General features: G+C 44.0%; 2 protein-coding genes across 5 annotated transcripts in view; one reads left to right on the top strand and one right to left on the bottom strand.

Annotated features, from left to right (window-relative positions):
- DLG2 (discs large MAGUK scaffold protein 2) overlaps nt 1-13,815 on the bottom strand; it is a 959,957-nt gene extending 946,142 nt beyond the window's left edge. For all 4 annotated transcript variants that reach the window (XM_044442340.1, XM_044442334.1, XM_044442335.1 and 1 more), the window contains exons 1-2: nt 13,650-13,815; nt 8,467-9,518 (exon numbers count right to left, since the gene is read on the bottom strand). In XM_044442340.1, the coding sequence (XP_044298275.1) occupies nt 8,467-8,485 (19 nt within the window). In that variant the 5' untranslated portion in view covers nt 8,486-9,518; nt 13,650-13,815. The remainder of the gene's footprint in view (nt 1-8,466; nt 9,519-13,649) is intronic.
- A 189-nt stretch (nt 13,816-14,004) lies between these two features.
- TMEM126A (transmembrane protein 126A) lies at nt 14,005-22,584 on the top strand. The gene is made up of 5 exons (XM_044442342.1): nt 14,005-14,156; nt 16,953-17,070; nt 19,939-20,132; nt 21,267-21,381; nt 22,366-22,584. Exons 2-5 carry the CDS (start codon nt 16,961-16,963, stop codon nt 22,568-22,570), a joined length of 624 nt encoding a protein of 207 aa, XP_044298277.1. The 5' UTR covers nt 14,005-14,156; nt 16,953-16,960; the 3' UTR covers nt 22,571-22,584.
- Nucleotides 22,585-23,331: the final 747 nt, after the last annotated feature.

Here is a 23,331-nt window from a genome sequence, read left to right as displayed (position 1 = left end):
CTTCCCCCCTCTGCCTTTATTGCTATGATAGGAAAGAGGTTCATCAGCAACATTTCTGTAAGTTAAGGTGCTGTTATTAAAAGAATCACTAAAAGATGGCTACTCTATCCAAAGGGGGGGGGGGTACAAAGCCAATTAAATTTATTTATATCCCACCTATGCCCAGTATGGGGACCCAAGGCAGCTGACAACATTAACAACTTATATGATCAAAACATTCATAAAACTATTCATGCAGAAGTTTAAAATATCACTTTTAAAGGACCCATCAGTTGCACAAATTGTAACCCAGAATACACAACGGTATTAGATCATTATAAACAGAGTATCTTAAATTCAAGCTAAGGAGCTGCAAATGCTATCCAGGTTTTGAGATGGACTAAACTGCAATCCATTTTAAAAGGAAGAAATACTGTACAGTGTAAATGTGAGTTTATTCTTGCACTGAGGTTTACATACTACAAGATGTTCCCTCCCCAGTAACATGGTCCATGATTTGAAAATGCAGTTGCATTGGTAGCCTTAAGAGAAGAGCATGCACTTCTCATGCATGGCTGTCCTTCCTTGATCAGTTCCAGCATCTCCAGTTAAAAGGCACTCATGGCACTCGGCCAAGAAAGAATTTTAAGGGCTCTGTTGCCGGATAGACAGTGCCTGCAACATGGAGCTAGATAGATGGTCGAACCAATGCAGCAGAAAGCAGAAACACCTCGGCATTATCATTGACGCTGAAGCAGCTTCAGCGTGCCCATTTCTGAACTCTGCCGGCTGTCTATCCCAGGGATGGAGAACATGATGCCCTGCAGATGGCCCTACACTGTGGCTTCTGTGATGTAATCCCTCACCACTGGCTATGTGGCTGATGTGAGTTAGGGCCACATCGAGGGTTCGGCTAGGGATGCGTGAGGAACCCAGATTGGAGGTAGGAATCATCCAATTTCCCCAGCTTGGCTTCTCAAACTCAGGCCTGCTTTCTTTCTTCCCTAGGTCTGCCTCATGCCAGGTGTTCGTGTGGGTCTCTGGCTGGAGGAATAGGTGGAGTTCTGCTTCCACACGCATGACTCGTGGGCTTTGCATGAAAAATTAGATGATTTGTATATCTTGCACAACAAATTACGTACTTTCCATACTTTGCACAAAGAATTGGCTATAATTCCTCAGTATTTGCAAGCTTGATCATAGAGTAGAGTTAGAAGGGGCCATGAAGGCCATTGGGTCCAACTCCCTGCTGTTGCAAGACACGAAGTCGCACCATCCCACTCAGATGGCTGTCCAGTTTCTCCTTGAATCCCTCTAGCGTGGGAGAGCCCACCACCTCTCCAGGCAGCTGGTTCCACTGCTGTATTGCTCTGACAATGGGGAAGCTTTTCCTGATGTCCAGCCTGAATCTGGGTTGTCACAACTTGAATTGATTATTCCATGTCCTACAGTCTGGCATGAGCAAGAAGAGATCTTGACCTTCCTCTCTGTGACAGCCTTTGAGGTACTTATAGAGGCATACCATGTCCCCCTCAATCTTCTCAAGGCTGAACATGCCCAGTTCTCTCAGTCTCTCCTCATAATGCAATGTTACCAAACTCTGGATCATTTTTGTTGCCCTCCTCTGGACCCTTTCTAATTTATCTGCATCTTTCTTAAATCTTGGTGCCCAGAACTGGACACAGGATTCCAGATGAGTCTGATTAGTGAGGAGTATAGAAGAACTACTCCTTCTCATGATTTGGAAGTAATACTTCTGTTCATGCATGCCAAAACAGCATTTGCCCTTTTGGAAGCTGCATTGCATTGTTGGCGCATATTAACCTATTGTCTACAATTACTCTGATATCTTTTTTCTTTTTCAGAGTTGAGATCTCAACTCAGCTTGCTTCTTGGCTAAGACCAAGTGCTGAAGATTAAAAAAAAGTTCCTCTTGTTCATTGTCTGAGTGATAGAGAGACAGGAAGCACCAGCAAGTTGTGTGTGTGTGCGTAAAGACTCAAACACTAACAATAGAGAGTGAGCCCATCTTCCATTGAGACCAGCTGCTACAGACATAATACACAGCAAATATATCAATTGAGCTCTTTGCAATGATTAGTGGCAGAAAACAGTCCATTCCTTTTGTAGGTGGTTATCTTCGCCTATATTTCTGGTGTCAAAACATCTGCCTCTAGGCTTCTCTTTACACATTCTGACCTCCTTGGCAGAGGTTTATTTTATATTTTTAACCCTCTTGTCTCTCTTTGATAGAACTCTAAACACCTAATCCTTGTTGTTTGGGCATCAGGAAAAACTGCTCCATGCTTAGCTCGGACCCCAGGTTGCTTGCGAAAAAGGTAAACAAAATTGGTTCCAGGACAGATTTGTTTGAATCCCTTCATTGTGAGAACCGAACATTTATCTATATTCTCTACATTCTGTTCTTCAACCAGTTATTACCCACTCAAGGTCCTCCCCACTCATCCCAGGACTGCTAAATTTGCTCATCGGTGATTTTGATGAAAAGCCTTTTGGAAGTCCAAGTAAACAGTATCTACCAAATAAGCTGTGCTGTTTTTTGTTGAATTAGCTCACCCTTGTCTAAGTGAGATCACTTTTTCCCACACAAACAACATCATTATAATCAAGTGCTTTTTAGTCATCTGATTATCCTGCAGACCAAATAGTAAGCTGGATTTTAATGCAACTGTTTATAATCCAAATAAGGCTTAATGTGACAATGGTATCCTGCACCACTTGGGAGGGCCAAAGACTTCCAATGAAAATAAAGAAACAGCTGATAGCGTACTTCTGTAACTGATCCGATCTCTTGTTGAGTCTATTAGAACACCCAAAGCCATTGTCAGGTAAGGAATGATTACTGAAAAGAAGATATGTTACAGAAGAAAATCTATATTATTTAGCCACAGTGCATTGTCTTTCGAAACAGTTTTGGACCACCTGATGTTTCCCATTTGGCAGTCTTGTAAATATCTGCCTCATAAGTCCCAAAGGGAAAATGCCGACAAATCTGAGGAACATTTGATTACCTATCAAGCAAAAATAAAAATAAAAATCCCACAGTACATTCAATCCAAGGGACTGTAAGGCAAGCAGATTTTCCACTACTTCCCCAGCAAAATAAAAACATTCTTCCATTTTTTCTTTAAAAGAAAAACAAAACATGCCTTTTATGGCATTGTTCCTATGCTGAATTTAAAATAATAATTTCCTGAACATGAACGTTTTCCCACTTTGCATTTCCCTTTTTATTTTTAATATTTTATTTTATTGTGGGAGGACAGCAAGTTGCTGAACTGGTCCCAATTTTTTCTCTGGCATCAGTTTCAGCCATCTGCCCACTTTGAGCACCATCTGGTCCCGTGTTCATGCAAACTGGCCCTTTCTATAGGAGCCCGCAGTAAGCTTTTCTGAACTGAACTACTTAAGGTGAGGATTCACATCTCTGAATCTCTGCTATGACTTGGGAGAACAGAACTCTGCCTTGCATATAAAAAAACAAGATTTGCCTCTCTGTGGTCAACAGCCACCTGCAACTGGAAAGGATACATACCAAGACAGCTTCTGTGTTTGAATGTGACCCTTGCTTGTCCACACATTTGGAATTGCACAGGGTGGGTTGAGTCCAGAGTCCTTTTGAGTCTAAAGAGGAATCCAGTGCCCTAAATGACACAAGAGGCAGCAAGGTAGATCTGCCTCCATACACATGCAAAAAGGGTAAACTTTCAAAGGCAAAATGTTTGCAGACCTTGCATTCTGTTCCATCCAGTCCTTTTTGGCTCCCTTGCTGGAACGTGAAGCTCCAGATGGGAAAACTAAGCATTAATTCCCAGAATATGTTTGGCTTTCCTAGTACAACTCTTAGAAGAAGAAGCCGCTATAATAACTGGATCCTGATCTATCTTTGCAGGTAAAAGAATAATGTACTCACGGGAATGACCTGCTTACTTGGTGCAGGCTTAGCCTACTACTTGGCCTGAAATCTTCAGCGTGTGTAGTCAAATGTAAGTCCCCCTGAGTTCAGTGGCTCTGTATACTATCAAGCATATTATCATGGAAACTAAGCAGGGCTGGGCCAAGTTGAAATCTGGATGACTTAAATATTGTGAACTGTCCAGAGAGCTTCGACTATGGGTGTTACAGAAATTTAATGTAATAAATAATAAGCCTCACTCTTAAAATGAGTCAGGAGTGTTATTAATATATTTAATTAAATCCTATGGCAGCTCTATGTTGTCTTGGTTGGAAGACCAACTTCAGAGTGATCCCTTCTCTGTCTTTGCAGTGGCCGCTGGGCGAGACACTGACATCCTAGGAGGAATTCTGGCAGTATCTCGGGCACCTCTCCATTTGAGCCAGTCTAAACCAGTTAGATTGGCTGTCTAAGTATTTGGTGGAGGGCAAGGGAAATGTGGAGGCAAATCCTCACTTCCACCCTTAACTGGATTGTCCATGATCTCCTAGTTTGAATGTTACAGGCAGTATCATTAGATTAAAAATCTTTTTTTCCTTTTGCCCTTTTACGCAGTTTTACTGTCTTTTCTATTTGAACATTACAAGTGTACGGATCCTCAGATGTATACATTAATATTAGTGCTATCTTTTGTAGGGCTGTTTACTTGGAAGTCCACAGGCTCTACAGCAAATACTACCAGTTTACGTACCACTTATAGGTCACACACTATCTTGCAACAGACCAGTACAAAAGGCAGCACCCCGTTTTTGGAACCTTCACTTGATGTCGCCCAGTCATCTCAACACTCTTGCAAAACACCCCTTTACAACGGTTGGCTTGCTCAGGTGTAATGAAGCACGGCGTGATGAATGTACTCATTCCTGGCAATGCAACTGATGGGGAAAGAAGAGCATCTTGGCACCTGGACAGCATAGCAATGTAATACTTTCACAGTGCACGCTTACATCGCATGTTAAGGCCAACCTTGCAATTAGGCAGGCAAAGAGGACTTTGAGTCACCATTAAGGAGCAGCAATATCAACCATTTAGTTTCTTATGGATTGGCTCCAGTGACTTTTCCTCCGACAGGAGGAATCTTCCTCTGCATGAGGCAATGACTCTTTGGATCCAGTTCTTTTTTAGCAGTTTTGTAGGGAGGGCACCATTTAAATGACATGCCGGCACTTGTGGTGGTCCAGCTGTTCCAGCCAACAAGCACCATCTTACCTCACCATTGCTTATGCTAGCTAAGGAGGATGGGAGTTGTAAGCCAAATCATCTGGAGGGTGATACATTGCCCACATATGATTTACATTTTCTGCTCAGGAACCAACATCTCTTACACCATTATCTACAGGATGTTTTGGTTCATGCTGGCATGGCTTATCTTCATTGATCAGGATACACATTATCCATTAAAAATGGATTTCAAGTGAAGATTTCTTACCGTTCTGTAGGTTGTATATTTAACCCAGTTCTTATTTAGCCTGAAATAAATTTGAGGTGTTTGATATTACTGAAAATTTCAAAATTTCTTAACCATGAAAAACCCATCATGGATAGGTAAGTTTCACGTATGAATGAAACCATTATTTAATTTGCTAATCCCTTGAATTGTTCTGTGCTACCAAAATCAGGTTATACTTGGAACAGAGGATCCCATAAGAGATATTTGCCTGTTGAAATCAAGAATGGATATATTAAAACTATTGCGCTTGGTGAACAAAATCATAATATGAGAGGCAGTGACCAGCTTTTCTGGGTACATAGACATATTTTCGGTACATGAGTTGCATTTTATTTCACTATTCTTCTAAAGAGTAAAAATTATTCCTTGTAAGAAAACTCAATGAATACACTGCTTCTTTTGCAGATTTAGACATAATTATTACAATTTATTTAAATATTACAGTGGCAAAACCAGCCAATTAATTTCCCATCTACATCATCTCAAATAAAATCAATTAATTTGCACTTTGCTCCAAATCAGCCCAAATGAATAGAAAAAGGGTCTTTTCTCCCTAAGCTTCACTACCATGCAGAGGAAGTGTTGAAGTATTTGGGGAAGCAAGCATGAACCTTTCCCACTTCAGCTGTAATCCCCTTTGAAAATGGTCTCCTGCGAGGGAATTAAGCTTAGCAGAAATATGGCAAATACACAGGGGGCCTTGGGAAATATATTTAGAGCTATCAACACCTGTGCATCAATTTTCTCAAGGTGTGGAAGTATCGGTAGAAGGCCAAAAATGCCTTCAGTGCTTTAAACATGCACAAAGGGTATCAGGGCCCCCTCCACATCCCTACATGAATGCTGAGTTTTTGCTTGAACTGGCTTTCCGCTCCACTTAAATGAAGGCAGCACATACTTGCAAAAGTGGACAGAGCCTTTCTCTTACTGTGAATTGAGAAGTCCTGGCAAATATGCACTAACAGGCCAAGTAAATGACAAAAAAGTAGCCAGACTCCAGCATAATCACCATTTCTGCTGCAAGCATGAGACGGGGTTGGGCTTGATGTAAGAAACTTTATTGTCTGGCTTTTTTCTGAATGAGCAACTGTTTGAAAGTAGACATGGTGGGCCAGCCTAAGTGCTACTGGGTGTTTTGTCCCCCTGAAGTAATCGTCAAGAGTTCTAACCATTGTGGCGAGTACCACTGCTGGTAAACCAACTCACACCACATCCTGAAATGAAGCCAAACCGCTACCATGTTGGATCTGCTCTTAGCAGTGATGATAAGGGGTGAGAGGGTTGACAAAAGCCTCTGCTTTCCATGGGTCCCTGATGAAGCTGCCACTAATGCTCACAGCCACCAAAGCACGGATCTCTGCTCTTACCAGTGACAGCTCCCTAGTCTCAAGAAGGGTCTTTCCCAGTCTTGCTCCCCAAAATATCTTACGTGGAGATGCCAGGAATTGGATCTGTGGTCTTCTACGAGCAAACAGGTTGTTTAATGCTGAGCTACCTCCCCTCCCCAGCTCCACTCAGTAATTACACCATTAATGATCTTGAATTTCCACTTCCAAAAGCAAAGATACAGCCCCCCTGGGAAAGAGAAAGTGATGAAGGTCCCTCATGCTTTGCCCCATCTCTTTGCTAAGCAGCAGCAGCATCAGTGGACTTTTTTTTTCCTTTTGTCCTTTTCGGTTCAGATCTGCACTTCCACAAGTGACTGCATTAAGCAGAATCATATCCGTATCAACAGTGAAAAGCAATGGTAGAAGTTATAGCAAGCAAGACCCTCACCGGTCTTTCCCCTCCCTTTTTCCAAAATTGTCCCTATATTTTTAGAAGGCTAATCCCAAGAGAGTATCTTTACATTTAAAAGTTATATCAAAACCCCACTGGAACGAAGAAATGGTACCCAGAGCTTCCCAGCCAGGAACAAGCCGCAGTCCCAGTGGGTGGGGTGAAAGGGGACAGGGAAAAGGTTAGACCCCAGGCCAACTATGTCCCTAGGGCCGGGGGCAGCTGTTTTACTCTCTCCCACACAACTCAATGATTGCCACTCTTCTTCTGGAAGGGAAAAGGAAAGCACTGAGGACAATATTATGGTCCAGATATAAAAGGGCCCCTGAATGCCAAGGAATGCACTGGAGTGGCCAGAAATGTGTCTCTGTATGTAGAACAGAGATCCGTTCTAAAAATTCCAGTCTAGGTCTCCCGATAGCTAAGCCCTGCCCCCACATATTATATGCAGATTTTTGTAAAGCACATGGGAGAGGGGAAAATATATAGCTAGCTTTTAAAATACAGCTTCGCTATAGCCATGTAAGACTTCCAACACTAGTTCAAATAAAAATATGTATTATTAAAATCATATTGCTTTTATAAACAGTTTTATTCAACATAAGCCTTGGGTGGGAGATCTTGAAGCATCTTCCATTTATTTTGTTGGCTAAATTACATGTATAACAGAAATATTGTTGTACTTTTCAGAAATATCTCTGAAATAATGACAAGTGACATTGCTGAAAGATCTTTATAACCAGTTGGCTTTAACAATTCAACACTTCTACAGGACAATCCTGAGTACATATCTACTCAGAAGTAAGCCCATTGCCTTAAATGGGACTGACTCTTAGGTGCATAGGACTGAAGCCTTAATTCTACTTAGTAGCTGAGTCATAAATTCTAAATTCCCAACAAAGTACTGCAGAGAAATCTTGATTGTTTTTGTTTTAGGAAAAAATAGTTTCTCTTGGAATTATGTACAAGGTAACTGGAACTTTCCTCCCATTCCACCTGCCCCCATGCTACAAAAGCCAAAAATATTTTTTGAGACATCAAAATCTGAGCTCCAACTGTGTCCTAGAAGATTATCAAGCAATTTCAATTGAAGTAAAAAAAATATCCTTTGTATGCAAACCAAAATGCATGAAATGCTTCTCTTTCACTTCTCCACAGAAAAACAAACAACCAAACAATTTCATTCTCCCATTCAAATGCTTTTAATATAAAAGTGCATGGATGAGAAATCCAGTTTCTTAAAAAGACAGACAAAAATGAGATAGGAAGCTTCATAGCCCACCTTTCTTCTTGACTGGCATTCTCGGAGTTATTTCTGGCACTGGATGCAAGCACTTATTTACCGGTATCAACACAGAGTCCCGCTGGGATTGTCTTGTGAGGTCAGAAATCTGTCATCCGATGCGAAACACTTAGTTCAGCTTAGAAACAGGACTAAATCTTCATTTCCCACAGTGGTGCTCACCGTTTTCTCCAATGAAAAACTTCCAACACCACCCAGTGGAATACCAAGGGGAGGAAGCAAAAAGTTGAGAGAATTTTTGCCAAAGCAGTTGTCAAAATCTGTAAAATATTTCCCAATCTATAAAAATATACAAGAGAAAACACCCATCATCCTACAAAAGTGTATAAGAATCCCTCTTGTCACAGCCAAGGGTTTGGTTTGTTTGATTTTGCAGAAGTTAAGTGAATGTAGGAAAGACAATTAAGGCACGGTCCAAGTCTTGGCAGTCCTAATAATCCATTTCAACACCTTCCGACACCACCTAACCTTCAAATCGGTTCTCAAATAATCCAAATAAATTTCTGAGGAAGACAGAAGCCGTTCAGAGGGACTTTATGTGCTGCATTCACAGCTGACTTTTGCCAGTTAGATACAGCTCTGGGTGTATACCAGGGTCTTCGGCATACTGGAAAAAAGCTCCCTGGCTTCACTTGGTTACCCAAACATCAGTCACTTTCATTTTTATTTTCTCCACCTGCCTTCTGGCCTTTAATGTCCCTCTGATCCTTACTTGTATTAAGCCCAAGAGGATTGAAAGCAATCCCTCGACATGGAATTATTAAAGTGACAGTGCTATTCACAGGGCAGGCTGATAGAGCACTCTGCTGTACACTGAGAGTCATTGATGTCTCGCCATTTCACTCTTTGCTCGCAGCAGCTGCCTAATGAGAGAGGAGCAGAGTTCTGAGAAGAGCTTCCCCGAATGGAATGCAAAGAGACTGGAATATTAACGCAGTGCGAAGCGGGTCATCAAGGCAGTCCAGAGTTTCCCCACTTGCTGGCGCAGCTGGTTGACCTCACCATAACCTCGGTATTTCCCCCCTTTTTTCCTGCAGGAAAGAAAAAGAACACCATGACACAACCCTTTTCACCATGTCAAAAACAGAGGAGATTTACCCTCCAAGTGTTTCTTTCCTTTGATGCATGCAAACCTACAGGACAAGCTACACATAATGCTATGTTGTAGTTGCCTTCTTTATACAGCAAACACTGTGCTGCAAAAGTTAATTTCTGCTATGTTTTGAAGCACTCGTAGCTTTTCTGCATTTACATACAGAGATTTTTGTTTCTTCATGAAGGGCTACTCTGATATGCTGGTGGTCTTATTGTTTCTTAGTACTGGAAAGATGGGCTGCGTTAGGGCAGAGATCTCCCTCTTTCATCTTGAGGGACAAATCCAATGCAATGGATGAGGCTGAGGAGAAAATGCCAGCATATTCAACGTCATGTCAGCCTTTCGGAATGGAGAAAACAGGCACACAAGTCAAGAAACTTCAACACTTCTTGAGTGGGGCAAGGGGCACTGCCTTCTGAGGAACCCCTTTCTTGTGAGCTGGGGCACCAAAAAGCCTGTATTTGGACCCTGGGCCTTAGTTTCTGTCCCCTGGTTTAGGGTAAAGAACAAGGCAGCAGTCAGATGTGCCTTCACTTCCATCTGCAGAGAAGCCAATCAGCTGCCATTTCAATTATCTAGCTTTTATGATGCGAAAGTTACAGACTAGCCAGCGCTATTTCAGAGTACAGAGCAGGTCTTCTTGCAATCAACAGATGCAAAAGGTTCAAGCAGACTTCTGAGTTTTAGGTATAAAAGGAAGTTGATACAAGGCTGTTAGGTATGGCAACCACTCCCTCAATTCAAGCTGAGTGGACTAACATTCCCCGTCAGCAGGACTCTTTGAGCACTGGATTGCACTGCATTTCCCTTTTATATGAGGTCCAAGTCACCCCTTCTTCCTCTTCTTCACTAGGAGATTGTTTCCGACCACTTCGGGGAGATTTCTTCGACTGCCCCGGAAGATGAGACAAGCGCTAGGTGGCACCTCTCTAACCTTTGTTTCTGCTCCCCTGATGCCAAGAGAGCATCGTCCCCCTCCCTGTCAGACAGATCAGCTCCCAGTTCTTCTTAAGGCACTTCTGCAAAGTTGCTGAGCCTGATCCTACATGAGCGTGCTTGAAACGGCAAGAAAAATGTTTATGGGGAGGATAAGCTTATAGCAACCCATAAGGGCTATGAAGGAGGAGCAACATGAATATGGACCGCAGTTTCAGGTGTGTGTTCAGCACAGTAGTGATAAAAAAGCAGCACAGAGAATGTGGAATATGGAATTACTTACTGTGGTATATAAAGACAAGTCTGTGGGAGGGCTGTGCAGCAAGCAAATCAAGTTGAGTCAATGATATCCAAGATGGACAAAGGATGTCCAGAAGGCGTGCAGTGGGCAGCATGATCTCAAGGATGGAGATGCTGTGCAAACTGGGAAGGGGCAAGGGATGAGCTGTGAAATGGATCGGGTTTAGTCCTCTTGGAATGGGAGGACATAAATGAGAAAAGAATTGAGAACGTGGTTCAGTCAAAAGTCAGAGAAGTAGCATAGTTAGAGGAAGAAGAGGCAGGAAAGGGATTTGCAAAGGGAGAGAGAGAAGTAGGGCCAGATTAAAATTTGTGCAGGAACATGGGCCAATCACTGCGGAGGGAAGACGGCAAGAGGAAAGAGGAACTGGACCTGCAAGTAAGGGAGGGGTCAGGGATTTGTAGGAAACTACTGGAGTGTAATAGCAGCATACAGTTGAGTCTGAGAGGCTTATGCGGCCATTTATTTATTTTAAACATTATAAACTGCTGCTTCATCCACAAGAGATCACAAAGTAAATAAGTATAGTTCTAAAGCAGCCCAATGTATTCCAAACAATCAAAGCAAATCAATGAACTTAAGATGTAGGGCTATTCAACTAGTGCCAAAAAGAAAGATAAATTTAAAATTCCTGAGCAAACAAAAACATTTTGACTCGGTGCCCAAACAGATACAGAGCTGCATCTCTTTCTGGAGGCCATTCTACAGCTGGGATGCCAACACAAAGAAGACCCACGTGTCTGTAAATGCATAATGGACTTGTCCCAGCAATGGAACTCGGAGAAGGGCCTCGTCGGATTATCTCCATGCATAAGCACAATGATATGGAACGAGACAAGCCTTCATTTATTTAGTCCCCAAGCCACTTAGGGCTTCAAAGGGAGTAAAGAGGATAAGGTCATAGAATTATTGATCATAGCAGAGTTGGAAGAGGGCAATAAAGCCACTGGGTCTAACTCCTTCAGTGCAGAGCTGCAGATTAAACCATCCTTTTCAGATGGCTGTCCAGCTGAATCTCAAATGCCTCTAGTGTGGGAGAGCCCACCACCTCCCTCGGTCAGGGGTTCCATTGTCCTATAAGGCTACCCTGCATTCAGGTATGGAGTGCCATGCTGGCTTAGAGGCTTTAGGAAGGAGAGCTGGATCTCTGCATGGGAGGTGAAGGAAGAGGAGCTGTGCAAGGGTGAAGGCAGTTGGCACGGATTCAGAATCACAGAACGTTAGAGAAGAATAAAAGAGACAGGAGTCAAGGCAGGCTGAAGGTAGGGACAGGAAGCAGAGGGCCAGAGGAGCTGGTCAAGTACAAGGGCATGAAAAGGAACTAGATCAGCTGAGAGTATGAAGAGAGGTTGGGATGAGGTTAAAACAAGAACAGGTTGATGAAAACAGTGGGGCAGGTGAGCTCCAGGGACCCGGAAGAGGAGGCACGATCAGATGTGCAGTCCTGCCTGAGGTGGGTTTGAGGGCAAGAAAAGAAAACAGCACTGGAGATGAAGGTTAGGTACAGAGACTTGAGGGGTGGGGTGAGATGGTCTTGGACCACATGAGAGCAAGGATGAGAACTGAGGATTACAAGTGTGTGCATAGAAGCGATTGGGAGAGATGCATTTTCAAAGGTCAGTAACGGACAACTCCTTAGGCAAACCCTGACCCCTTAACGGTGCCAGCTGCCTCCTTCCCTTCGGCAGCCAATCTAGGGGCAAAAGTAGAGCCTGGTCAGAGGAACTTTGGCATGCCACAGAGGATGAGAGCAAAGAGAAGGGTCAGAGATGTGGCCAGCCCCACTTGCCAAAAATTAGCCATAAACATGAGTTACCTGAGAACAGGAGGGTGCAGAGATGAGCCAGCAGGGTGGACCGGACAGAGAATCCGCGAGAGGGCAGATTGCCCACAGTGAGATAGTGTGGACCTGTGACCAGGCATGGGTATGTGAGAAATCCATGAAATGAGTCAAGGAGACAGTTAACATGGTGAATAAGTGGTGTTAGGAGGATCAGAAGAGAGTTGGGAGAAAGTTCACTGAGGCAAAGAGGGAGCCTGTGCACCTTGCTGAGGGCACTAATGAGGCTGGCAGGAAACAGGGACTCAGGTGAATGGTTATGTGAGGCAGACCATGATAAGGTGAGTGTACAAGCAACAGTTGGTGAGGAGGAAGAGAGGCAAGGAGGAAAGGTATGGGGTGGTGGTGGTGAAGACATTTTGAATTCCGTTAAATCGCCCATCACCAAGAGAACTTAGTCAATAGGATGCGTAACCAACAATTACATGACCAGTGACGTGTCCAGTGACTAGCAGAGAATGGGGCAAGACTCCGGAGCCTGAGAGAGGGGATGAGGAAGAGGTGACCCAATGAGTCAATTATATTTATTAAATAAATATAATTCTGTAGTGCAGTGGGCTAAAGAGGCGGGGAGGGGAGGGCGACACTCAAGAAAAGGTTTGTGAAGGGGGTGGCTGAAAGGAGTACACTTGCAGGAGGAAAAAGGTTAGATCAGCTCTCCAGAGGTGCTGAGCTGCAACACCCTTCAGCCCCAGGTGAGGCCAGGGCTGTTGGGAAGCTGGGTTAGGCTAGGCTCAGCGAAAGCCGAGGCTGGGGTTGATGGGAGTTGTAGTCGGGAACATCTGGAGGGCTGTACCGAGCTTAGAGAAAGCCAGGGCAGATGGGAGTCGTAGTGCGCTTCTGGGGAGCAGTAGGCTGGATTAGAGCTGATGCGACCTGTAGCCCAGCCGGCTGAAGGAGGGAGAGGTGAGACCAGGCTAAAGGCAAGCTGCGCCTAGGCGGCAGTCTGAGGGGAAGGTGGGCCTGATGGGAGAGTGAGAGGCGGTTACCCGCGGGCTGCTGCGCCCCCATCGAGGGCTCGGCGCTGGCCGGTCCGTCAATCCGTCGCTCGATCGGTCCGTCTCAGCCCGAGCCGGCCTGCTTCCGCGCGCGCCGCGGCCGCCTCAGCGCCATCGCTGCGGGGACGCCGGAGCTGACGCCTCTGCCGACGCCGCTGCTGCTGCCCCGGCCGCCGCCACCATCGCCGCCCGCCTTCCTCGTTTAGCAGCGCGGCCTGCCCGGCGCGGCCCAGCCCTCGGATGGGCCGGCCGGGGCGGGAGCGGGCGGGCGCGCGAAGCCAATGGGAGGCTCGGGGGCGGGCACCCGGCGGCGCGGGCCAATCGGGCGCGAGCTGCGGGCGGAGGTCACGTGAGCGCGCAAGATGGCGGCCCGCGCGCGCTGGGAGTGAGGCGCGGGAAGGCGGTAGCGGCCGCCGAGGCGACGTGGAAGGCAGCGCGGAGCAGGAGAGGCCGAGCCGGCCGGGACGCGCGGGGCGAAGGCGCAGCACTGCGTGCCCGGTGAGCGTTGGCGGAAGTGGTTCGGCGGGCTTGGAGGAGATGAGCGCTCAAGGTCATAGCCGGGCGGCCTCCAGGCGGTGGGGGCTTGCGGGGCGCTCGAGATCGCCGCGGCTGAGAAATGATGGTGGGGGGGGCGGGAAGGAGAAGGGGTTCCTCGGCGACCTACTTAACTATTCGCGTGCTTGCTTAAAGCAAGCCCTTTCTCCTGTGTAAGTGCATCGGAAGGAAGACTCGCGTGCAGAATTCCAAGGTAGCTTTTCTAATGGACACCGGGCCTCGCCGGGGCTGATAGTAAGGGAAAATGAATGCATAATAAACCTTTTTAGCTCGTGGTGCTTCTGGGTGGGCGGCGGCCATTGCAGAGTTTAACTCCCCAGGTTGTCGCTCGGTGATGCACTCGGAAGAGGCCTTCTGCCGTCTCAAATTAGGACTCAGACCTTTCCCCCAACCCGCCCCCCAATATTCATGCATGTATTTCGGTGCATAGCCGCGCTAGCAACGGAGAAGAGCACTCACGGTTCTCAGTCTTGCGTGGGATTATGCGCATAAACCAGAGACCCCACTTAAACCGCCTCCCTCAAAATAGGCAGTGGACATTCCCTTGCTTCGTGCAATGTAAATCACATTCGCTTGCATACAAGTATGGAAGAACGACTGTTTATTTGCACTTAAGGACTCAGATGAAATACCGCAGAGCACAACCGCAGAGAAAAGAGATTCAGTGCACTGAGCCTGCCAAACCAAACAAGACTGCAGTTCAGAACAAATCTGATTACATCTAAAGTGCTTTTTACCTTTGGATGTTTTTAATAGGCATGGATTTATAAGGGATAACAACATTGACTTTTACTGCAATTACTTGAATACTGAGAAAAGGGTTGTTTAGTATTAGATTTGTATCCTGCTTTTTCCTTTCAACAAATTCAAAGCAGCTTACATAATTCTCTTATCAATTTTATCCCCACAACCCTGTGAGGTAGGTTGTGCTGAGAGTCTGAAAGTCACCCAGTTGGCTTTATAGCCATGCAGGGACTAGAACCGAGACCGTCTAAGTCCCAGTTCCACATTTTAAACCACTACACTGGCTCTACCCTTGCACTAGAACAGCCCTCCCCAAACTGGTGTCTTCTATGTGTTGGACTACAACTCACATAATTTATAGCTAACGTCAGTAATCATGCTGGGTGGAGAAGAATGCTCTAGAATAAAGAGGTATCTGTAGCCCTCCAGATGTTGTCACCCTACAGTTCCCATCATCTCTCACTATTAGCTTTGTTGACTAGGGCTGATGGAAGGTGCGGTCCAACAGTGTCCGGAGCGCCTCGTGCTTCCCAATCCTCCTCTAGGGGAACTTGAGTGTATCTGGAGATTGTGCTAAGCATTACATGCCCAGGAGATAATGCACTGTTATACTTGGGTTCTTTATTTAGCCCTGGCAAGATTTTCTTTGTCCTCATCCAATATCTCTGAGAATTGCGGTTCAACACTATCTGGAGGGCCACATATTCCCCCTCTCCTGCACCAATTTATACAATGACTCAGTTCTTTGGTGCTCCCATTGAGCTCTGTGGGGTAAACGTGTAGCATAGCTGCAAGACAGATTCCTGAAGTCTCTTAGGAAAGCTTCCATGCCCAACTTAGACCTCTTTTTAATTTTGCCTATACAAATTGCTGGCTGCTATTCACCTTTCTGGATAGAAGCATCTGTGCACAGACATGCTACAATCCCCTCAGATCTGATCTCGCTGGCAGCTGGATGTAGAGTTGTAGGCAGTGCAATAATTATCAACATAGGATGCTGCCTTACATGGTCCCCTTAGAAATGCTGTACTGAGTGGCAGTGGTCTCTTGAGGGTTTCAAGCAGTTATTTATTTACTTGATTTAAATCCTGCTTTTTTCCAACAAACTTGGAAGTGGCGTACATCATTCTCCTGCTGCTCTCAATATTATCCCCACAAGAGTAGTCAGTGACTGGCCCAAAGTCACCTGGTTGGCTCCATGTCTGAGCAGGGACTAGAGCCCAGATTGCCTCTTTAACCACTACACCACACTGGATCTCTGAATGGCGTCTGAATTGTCCCTGTCTTTACCTGAAATGCCAAGGATTCAATCCAAGGTGTTTTTGCATGCAGCGATGGTGTTTTATCCTGCTCTTCTACGTAGCTTTTCCTTAGACTTGTGGAGCCAGGAGTTAACAGGGTGAAACCTGGATATATCCATGGGAGGGATTTTTGGTTTACTGTTCATCAAATGGACTCAAGCACTGAGTTAGCCCGAAACTTATGTCCAACCTTTGATCAGATTTTTTTACAAGTTTAACAACAACTATTGGTAGGGAATGAAACTCAGATCAGGAATGAGTTGCTGGGGACATGCTTTAATAATAAAATGAGAAGTCTGATCAAGGATGTCCCCTAACAGCTTATCTGTTTTGCACACTATCCCTTTATTTATATAGTTCACTTTTGTGTAGTTCTTCCTCCAAGCAGCTTACATATGGGATCCAGGAAGTGCAAAGAGACAGGCTTGCTCAGCTACAGCAAAGCAACAGAACTGTATAAAATGTCCTTATGCTACCCACCTGAATTGTTCATGTTCTTCTTGCACTTAGTTTCACAAATACCAAGTACTGTTTTTACATAGACTCCCTCTGTTTATAACAGCTTCATAATATGTTGTGCCTGGATAATTAAATGCATTCCTATTTCAATTTCCTGTATTGTTTCAAATGTATCACATCTGATTTCAAAAGAAATCTGTATCAGCATTTTAGACCCTTTTTTCCAATGCTCCAGGGTCTAAAATGGGAGGAAGGGTGTTTCTTGAACCTCCCTTAGAAGAAAGAGCTCATTTTGGAAGAAATCAAAAGGAAACCCTACAACAGAAGTTTGAACAGCTTCCAGCAGATGAACAGTAAGTGATACACATCATTTGCTTGTGGACATTTTCTCATGGCAAGTTTGCTACCATTTTCAAACCATGATTAGGCTCATCATGGTTGCTTTCCTCCCTTCCCCTGCCTACTTCACTTTTTTCCCTCTCAAGGTGGTATCCTAGGGGAAACCATAGGGAAGAATGTAGCTCCTTTCTTTGACGGTTGTAATCACGAGCCAACTTCTGCTTGCTGTGGCTGTGAAGCAGCAGAGTGTATGGGTGCTAACCACGAGTACTTTCCTCCTAGAGAAGCCCTGGACTAGGTGAAGATGCTCCCTCCTTCGCACCTCCCTGTGCCTAGCCCAGGCCCACCTTTCCCCATCTGCTCAGAGAGGGGGGAATCTGGGTTGGGCTGGAAACATCCAAGAATGCATAATCCCTGCTTAGAATAACTTTTTGTCCAACTGCAACAAAAAAATGGACAAGCCCACCTCCCCACTTAGGAGAAAGGCATTTTTGTGGGTAGCTTGCTGTCTGCAAGAGCATCTTCCTCCCAAGCACGAGGGGGAAGTGAGAAAGGGTGCTTGGGTTGGAGAGCACGACACATTCCAGAGCACCTTTCCCAAACAGGAATGAGAAGTGGGGGTGGCAGTTACCGCCGCCTTCCAGAAGCAGCACCTCCTAGCTGATTTCCCCCCTCCCATTCAAGTACATAAGGGGAGCAATCAGCCGGGAGGTGTTGCCCCAGTTGGGGGCACCATCCTCTAGCTCATTCTTCTCCCTCCTGGTTTCTCACGAGTGGTTTCCACTTCCATTCGGGGCAATCAGCTGGGCAGCACTGCCAATCTGATCAGCCCAGCTCATGCCCCCAAAATCTGTGGCTCAAGGGGTGGGGGGAACTGTGGCAGCTGGCAGCCATGGTCTTTAATTAGGTGCCTGGCAAAAGTGACAGCTACCACTCTTCCCAAACAGTTGTCTCATTCTGGGTTTTCTACCACGATTACTGTTACTGCATTATTACAGTGGATTGTATTGTACAAGTCCACATAAAGAAACCTTCAGAACACACATTTGTGTTTCATCATGGCTGTCAACCATAAGTCACAATGGCTGATCACCACAACTGCACCCACACAGCTTGACAAGCAACTAGTGGGTTTGTTTTTCATCCTTCATTGCTTGTTATGTCGTGTGAACTCAATTACTGCCTATGGTTGTATGTCACAAGGGTGGCATGGTGAATTTTACCACTGTTCGTCTGCCATGCTGCCACAAGCCAGCAGCATTTTAGAACAAAGTTTGGTTTCCTGAACCTAGAGAGATGAAGTGGTTTGGTGCCGAGAGTTCCATGCCTCATCACAGCTGCTCATGCTCTCCAGACATGGGAGTTCCTTTTTACTGCAAGTCAGGAGGAAACACCCTCAAGTCTATGGAAAGAGCAGCAACAGATGGGGCTGTTCTAGGCATGCAATCTCTACTACTGGCAGCATCTCACTTTCATTTTAACTGTTGGCTGAGCAATGTGTGTATCAAACCGTTTGTCATGTATGTTCATCTGGGCAAAGCTCAGGCACACACCTGAGGTGCTTGTTCTTGTAGAGATGAAAGAGAAAATGGGTGAAAGCACAGAAAAAGCTGGGGGGGTGGATCACAGCAATACTTATTTTAATAAGAAACCCTTTGGAGGCTGGCGTGGCTCAGATGTAAAATAGAGATGCAGGTAACACTTGGGAGGGAGAACAAGGAAAACCCACCTCACAACCTCAGCGGATTAATCAGGATGAGGCAGTTGAAGTCCGCAGGGGGCAGGACAGGGCAGGACAGGTGAGAAGACAGAAACCATGCAACCCTCTGCCTGATAGTTTAAGGTGTGCAGTATGGAAACATGCAGTATAGCTTGCCATGATGTGCAAGTCTACTCACTGAGTAGCTTTTGAGTAACTATTCTTTTGACTACTATTCATAAAAATGGAAATGCAACTATTTCTTCCATATTAAGAACAGCATGTTAGGATTCATTATGTGTAAAGCTGCTGTGTTCTACACCATAGCAGTTTGAGAATTCACCTTCACTATCTATGCAACCATTCAGTCTAGGTATTTCTTAATGGGTTGTGAAGGAAGCTTTTTCTCCTATGAATACAAAGTAGGCGGAAGGGGAAGGTTAACTATCTTTGCTGCATCCTGTATACCTCCTGCTAGTAATTAAACCAATCAACCTGATGTGCTCTGGCATTTAAAGTCATGTCTATTTGCCCCAACTTCTTTACATGACCATGTTACCCACAGGCAGTGGTAAGAACCTCAAAAGCAGGAATTCTTTTCATAATGATTCAAGAAACTGAAATTTTCTGATACTGGGATGTATGAGATTTCTAATCACTGTATTGCTTTACATCTTTCAATGCATGTTTTAGCCTGATAGGATTTAGCATGCTTCTAGCCAGAGACAATGCTTGTACTTTTTATAGTTGAGGTGCTCTCTTCACTGTGCTTCCTGTCCCACTTCATGCAATTTTGTTTTAAGCTGGAGGCTTCTTTTTTGAAGAACAACCACCCTTTGTGAATATCAGCCTGGCAATCTTAGGTTACAATTCTATGTTTACTGGATAAGTTCCCTATTTCAGTAGTGTGTATGAGCAAGTAAATATATAGAATTGCAATCCTAAGTTTTTTGTTACTGCTGTATATTTAGTACAATAAATACTGCCTCTGTGAGAGAATCAGACAACTTTCAGCTTTTAACTTTGTAATAAGTTTGCTCAGGAATCTACCACATGGTATGAAATTCCTCTGGCTTTAGAAACTTACTTGCTTTGCATACAAGAAGAATCAATTTGTAGATTAGTAATTTAAGGCTAAGAACTAATGTTTACAACTTCTGTCTCTTTTCTCTTTCTCCAACAGGAGTTTTTTCCAAAGTGGATCTTCCTTCCTTGGACTAAATTCAAGTCTGTGTGGCTTAATAGCAAATAGTTTTTTTAGGCGTGTCATGAATGTTACCCAAGCTAGGGTTGCATCTGCTTTGCCCATGGTATTTCTGCCCTTCTTCACTACTGTGGTTGCTTATGAGAGTGCAATTAACTACCCTTTAATGGAAGGTATGTGTCTGCATCCTAACTAAACTGTAGCCTTGGAAATATCTGTAATAACTGTCATGTATTTCCTAAGAAGCAGAATGCTTGAGTGACACATTTTAGTGACTTTTGAGAAGGCACTGTTTTACCCATGTTGAACCAAACTGGTCGTAGTTCACTTACAGATGAGTTATCTAGCAAAGGACAAGTTAAATAAACACCTCTCACATATTTCCAACTGGCAGAATTTGAATGAGCTGTAAGAGGTGTTCTATAGTTAAGTTAAAGACTCATTGTCTACAGTAATGTAAGTGCATCTGTTCTGTAAAATAGTAAATGTTAAAATGACAACTTGGTGCCCAATGCACCAAACTAAGATTTACAAATTTCTTATTCTAATGAAACTCTTATTCTAAACTATTATATTTCTAAGTTGGCATCAACACTAGTTTCTAAAGCACCCAGAACCAAAAGCTTGATAGGTGAACCAACTCTGTGTACATTTCAGAAGAGGCTCATTTCATTCTTTCCTTCAAAACTACATCTTTGCTCCCAGAAGTAAAGACCCTGTTTACAATTGCTGCATTGTACAATTAAATTACATAAAAAACCTCAGTCTTCCATCTTGCCCAGTTATGTAAATATTAAAGATAAATGCTTGAAATGTTAAGAGTAAATGCATAAAAAGCATCTAAAAGCATATAGGCAATATATAAAATACTATAAAAACTGTATAAAGTTGAGGATGCATCCAACACAGTGGCTTTATTTTTCCAAGACCTGGTTCAGTTCATGTCATAGCATAGGTCAGAGGCAATTTGATGGCACATAACTGTTATTTGTATCATTTTATTTTATACATTGTTGTAGATCACGCAAAACGCTTTGGCTATGGGACGGTCGAAACATGAAATAATTTCACTGGCTTACAGAAGCACAAAAATATGATACTGCAGCAATACTTTTGCAGCAGATAACAGTTTAAATTTGAACCGTTCCCCATTATTCTGACAGTATTTTATCAAAATTAAAAAACCTAATATTTTGGTAGGGAAGAATTGGTACATGAATGTCCATAATGCTGTGTGTGCCTGATGTATGAGTGATGGGAAATAATTTGTAACCACTCATCAGTTTTATTGGTATGTTTTTCCCCAGGTGATTTAAACTGTGCAACTTGTGCTGCCATCAGAGGAGGTGCAGTTGGAGCCCTTATAGGTGGCATATATCCTATGCTTATAGCATTGCCTTTGAACGGTCTTCTTGCCATCAGGTATACTTTTAGGCCTGTATTTAAAACAGCTTTGAAAATACTTCACATAGGACATCTTGGGGAGGGCACTGGCTGGAGGGAAGCATAAGACCATCCTTAAGTGCTGTTCACCTTGTTGAGAAGACAGACAGCTAGTCTGCACCCCTTACAACTGGAGAACAGAAGGGAAGGATGCTTTGGCCCTGTCCATCAAACCAAAGGACTGCTGAGCGGTGTTTATCAGTGAGTTTGTGGGGTTTATATGCGTTGAAAATTGATTGTTTGAAGGGGAGGATATAGTAAAATTTCTTAAGAATAGCTTTCCTGTCTGCTCTGTCTTTTCAGACTTCCATTTTATGGAATGATCTGTTCCAGCCACAAGCATTCGTTTATACAGTTTTATTGGTGAACAGTAGGAGAGGAGATACTTGAATACAGGCATGGCTAATAGCTTAGACTTCAGCTGCTTGTAACCCTTCATTGTAATTCAGGGTTTGGGTACCTTTTACTAAAGGAAAGGCTATTGACCCACTGAAAAGTCAATGATGAGGTGGGCGGCTGTGGGTGAACCAGAGCTCAAAGTGGCTAAGTTTGTACTGCTGCACAGGGATGGAGTGTCACAGAGAAAAGGCTGTTTGTTGCACGTGTGCTTCTACACATAGGAATGGATATCCTGAAGCACGGTATACAGAGCTGCATGACACAGCCTGCTGTGAGCAGGCGACAGGTCTCCCTGTAGGGAAATGCTGTAGATTTTGATAAATGAGCTGCTAAGATGTCATTTGCCACCTATTTTCAAAGCCTAATCCTGGAGCTGTAATATTAACTTTTAAGTCTTCCTCACATTAATTGCCTTCCTAATTGAGCAGACAGTAAGTTTTAGAAGACTTCAGTACGTATTTCCTTTTAGTTCCTTTAAGCTAGCAAAGCGCTCCTCTGCAACAGTGGCAATTTTGTAGCTATGGCAAGTAAAACAAGTAAAGTAAAATTGGTTTTATTCCTCAGGTATTCCTCATCTCCCATGCCTACCTCAGAGAACATTTTGCAGTACTACAAGATGATTTGTAAACCAGTTTTCAAAAAGATGACATTTGCTATTCTCCTGCAATGTGCATTTGGTTCTTATTTGGCCTCAAAACATCATGAAACATATACTAAAGCACTCCTGTTGCCTGACCCTAGAAGGGATCCTGAAGAACTGAATGAATAAAACTTGAAACTACACAGCCTTGTTTTTTCTTCTTATAAATTTAACTTCCTCATAATATTTTGGTGGTTCTCAGTTTGGGCCATATGGTTCCCTAGGGGCCTATGCCATATTTCTAGGGATGCATAGTAAGAACTATATTCCTAGGGAACTGCAGTGCAGATGAAGTACCATTTTTCCAGCTAACAAAGGTCAATAAGATTAATGAGGCCCAGAAGGTTGAGAACCTCTTAGTAGTAGTATTGTTCTATGTACTGGAGGAGCTGAGGTGGCCCAAGTTATTCATCTGCAAATTATGATACAGTTTGTCTTGATCCACACCTACCCCATCCATGCAGAAGGGCATGTAATCATCCCTCACAGTTCAAGACATCTTGGCTCAGGAGTACTAAGATGAGCAATTCTAGGTCAAATGGGTTTGGACATGCACAGTTTGTAAGTGAATACTTTTTACAATGACAATTTGTCCTGCAGATTTAAAAGAAGTTTAACTGCAGAAACCTATCCATTGAGTTGCAGTACTAAGATTTACATTATATGCAAGTTGAAGGTCAATTCGCCCACCACAATGCAATGTAACTTAAATGTATACTAGTAGTCTAAACAAAAGAAAAATACTATTGCATATGCCAGTACTGATTCAAGACTTCCTGTGTTAATGGAGCTAGCAACACCCACATGCCAACAGAAGAAAGGTAGCAGCACATTCTGGGTAACTACAAGAATTGCAGATATCCAGTCTTTTAAAAAAATGCCCAACCCCT

This window comes from Varanus komodoensis, unplaced genomic scaffold (assembly GCF_004798865.1).
Source record: "Varanus komodoensis strain SLA01 unplaced genomic scaffold, ASM479886v1 scaffold4, whole genome shotgun sequence".
NCBI classification, from domain to species: Eukaryota; Metazoa; Chordata; class Lepidosauria; order Squamata; family Varanidae; genus Varanus; species Varanus komodoensis.
Note: the sequence above shows the minus strand (reverse complement) of the source record. Positions and strands in the feature narration are given on the sequence as shown.

Coding starts and splice junctions, on each gene's coding strand:
- TMEM126A (XM_044442342.1), top strand. CDS start 16,961: ATGGGAGGAAGGGTGTTTCTTGAACCTCCCTTAGAAGAAAGAGCTCAT. Junction 17,071..19,938: donor CAGCTTCCAGCAGATGAACA/GTAAGTGATACA, acceptor TTTCTCCAACAG/GAGTTTTTTCCAAAGTGGAT. Junction 21,382..22,365: donor AACGGTCTTCTTGCCATCAG/GTATACTTTTAG, acceptor TTTATTCCTCAG/GTATTCCTCATCTCCCATGC.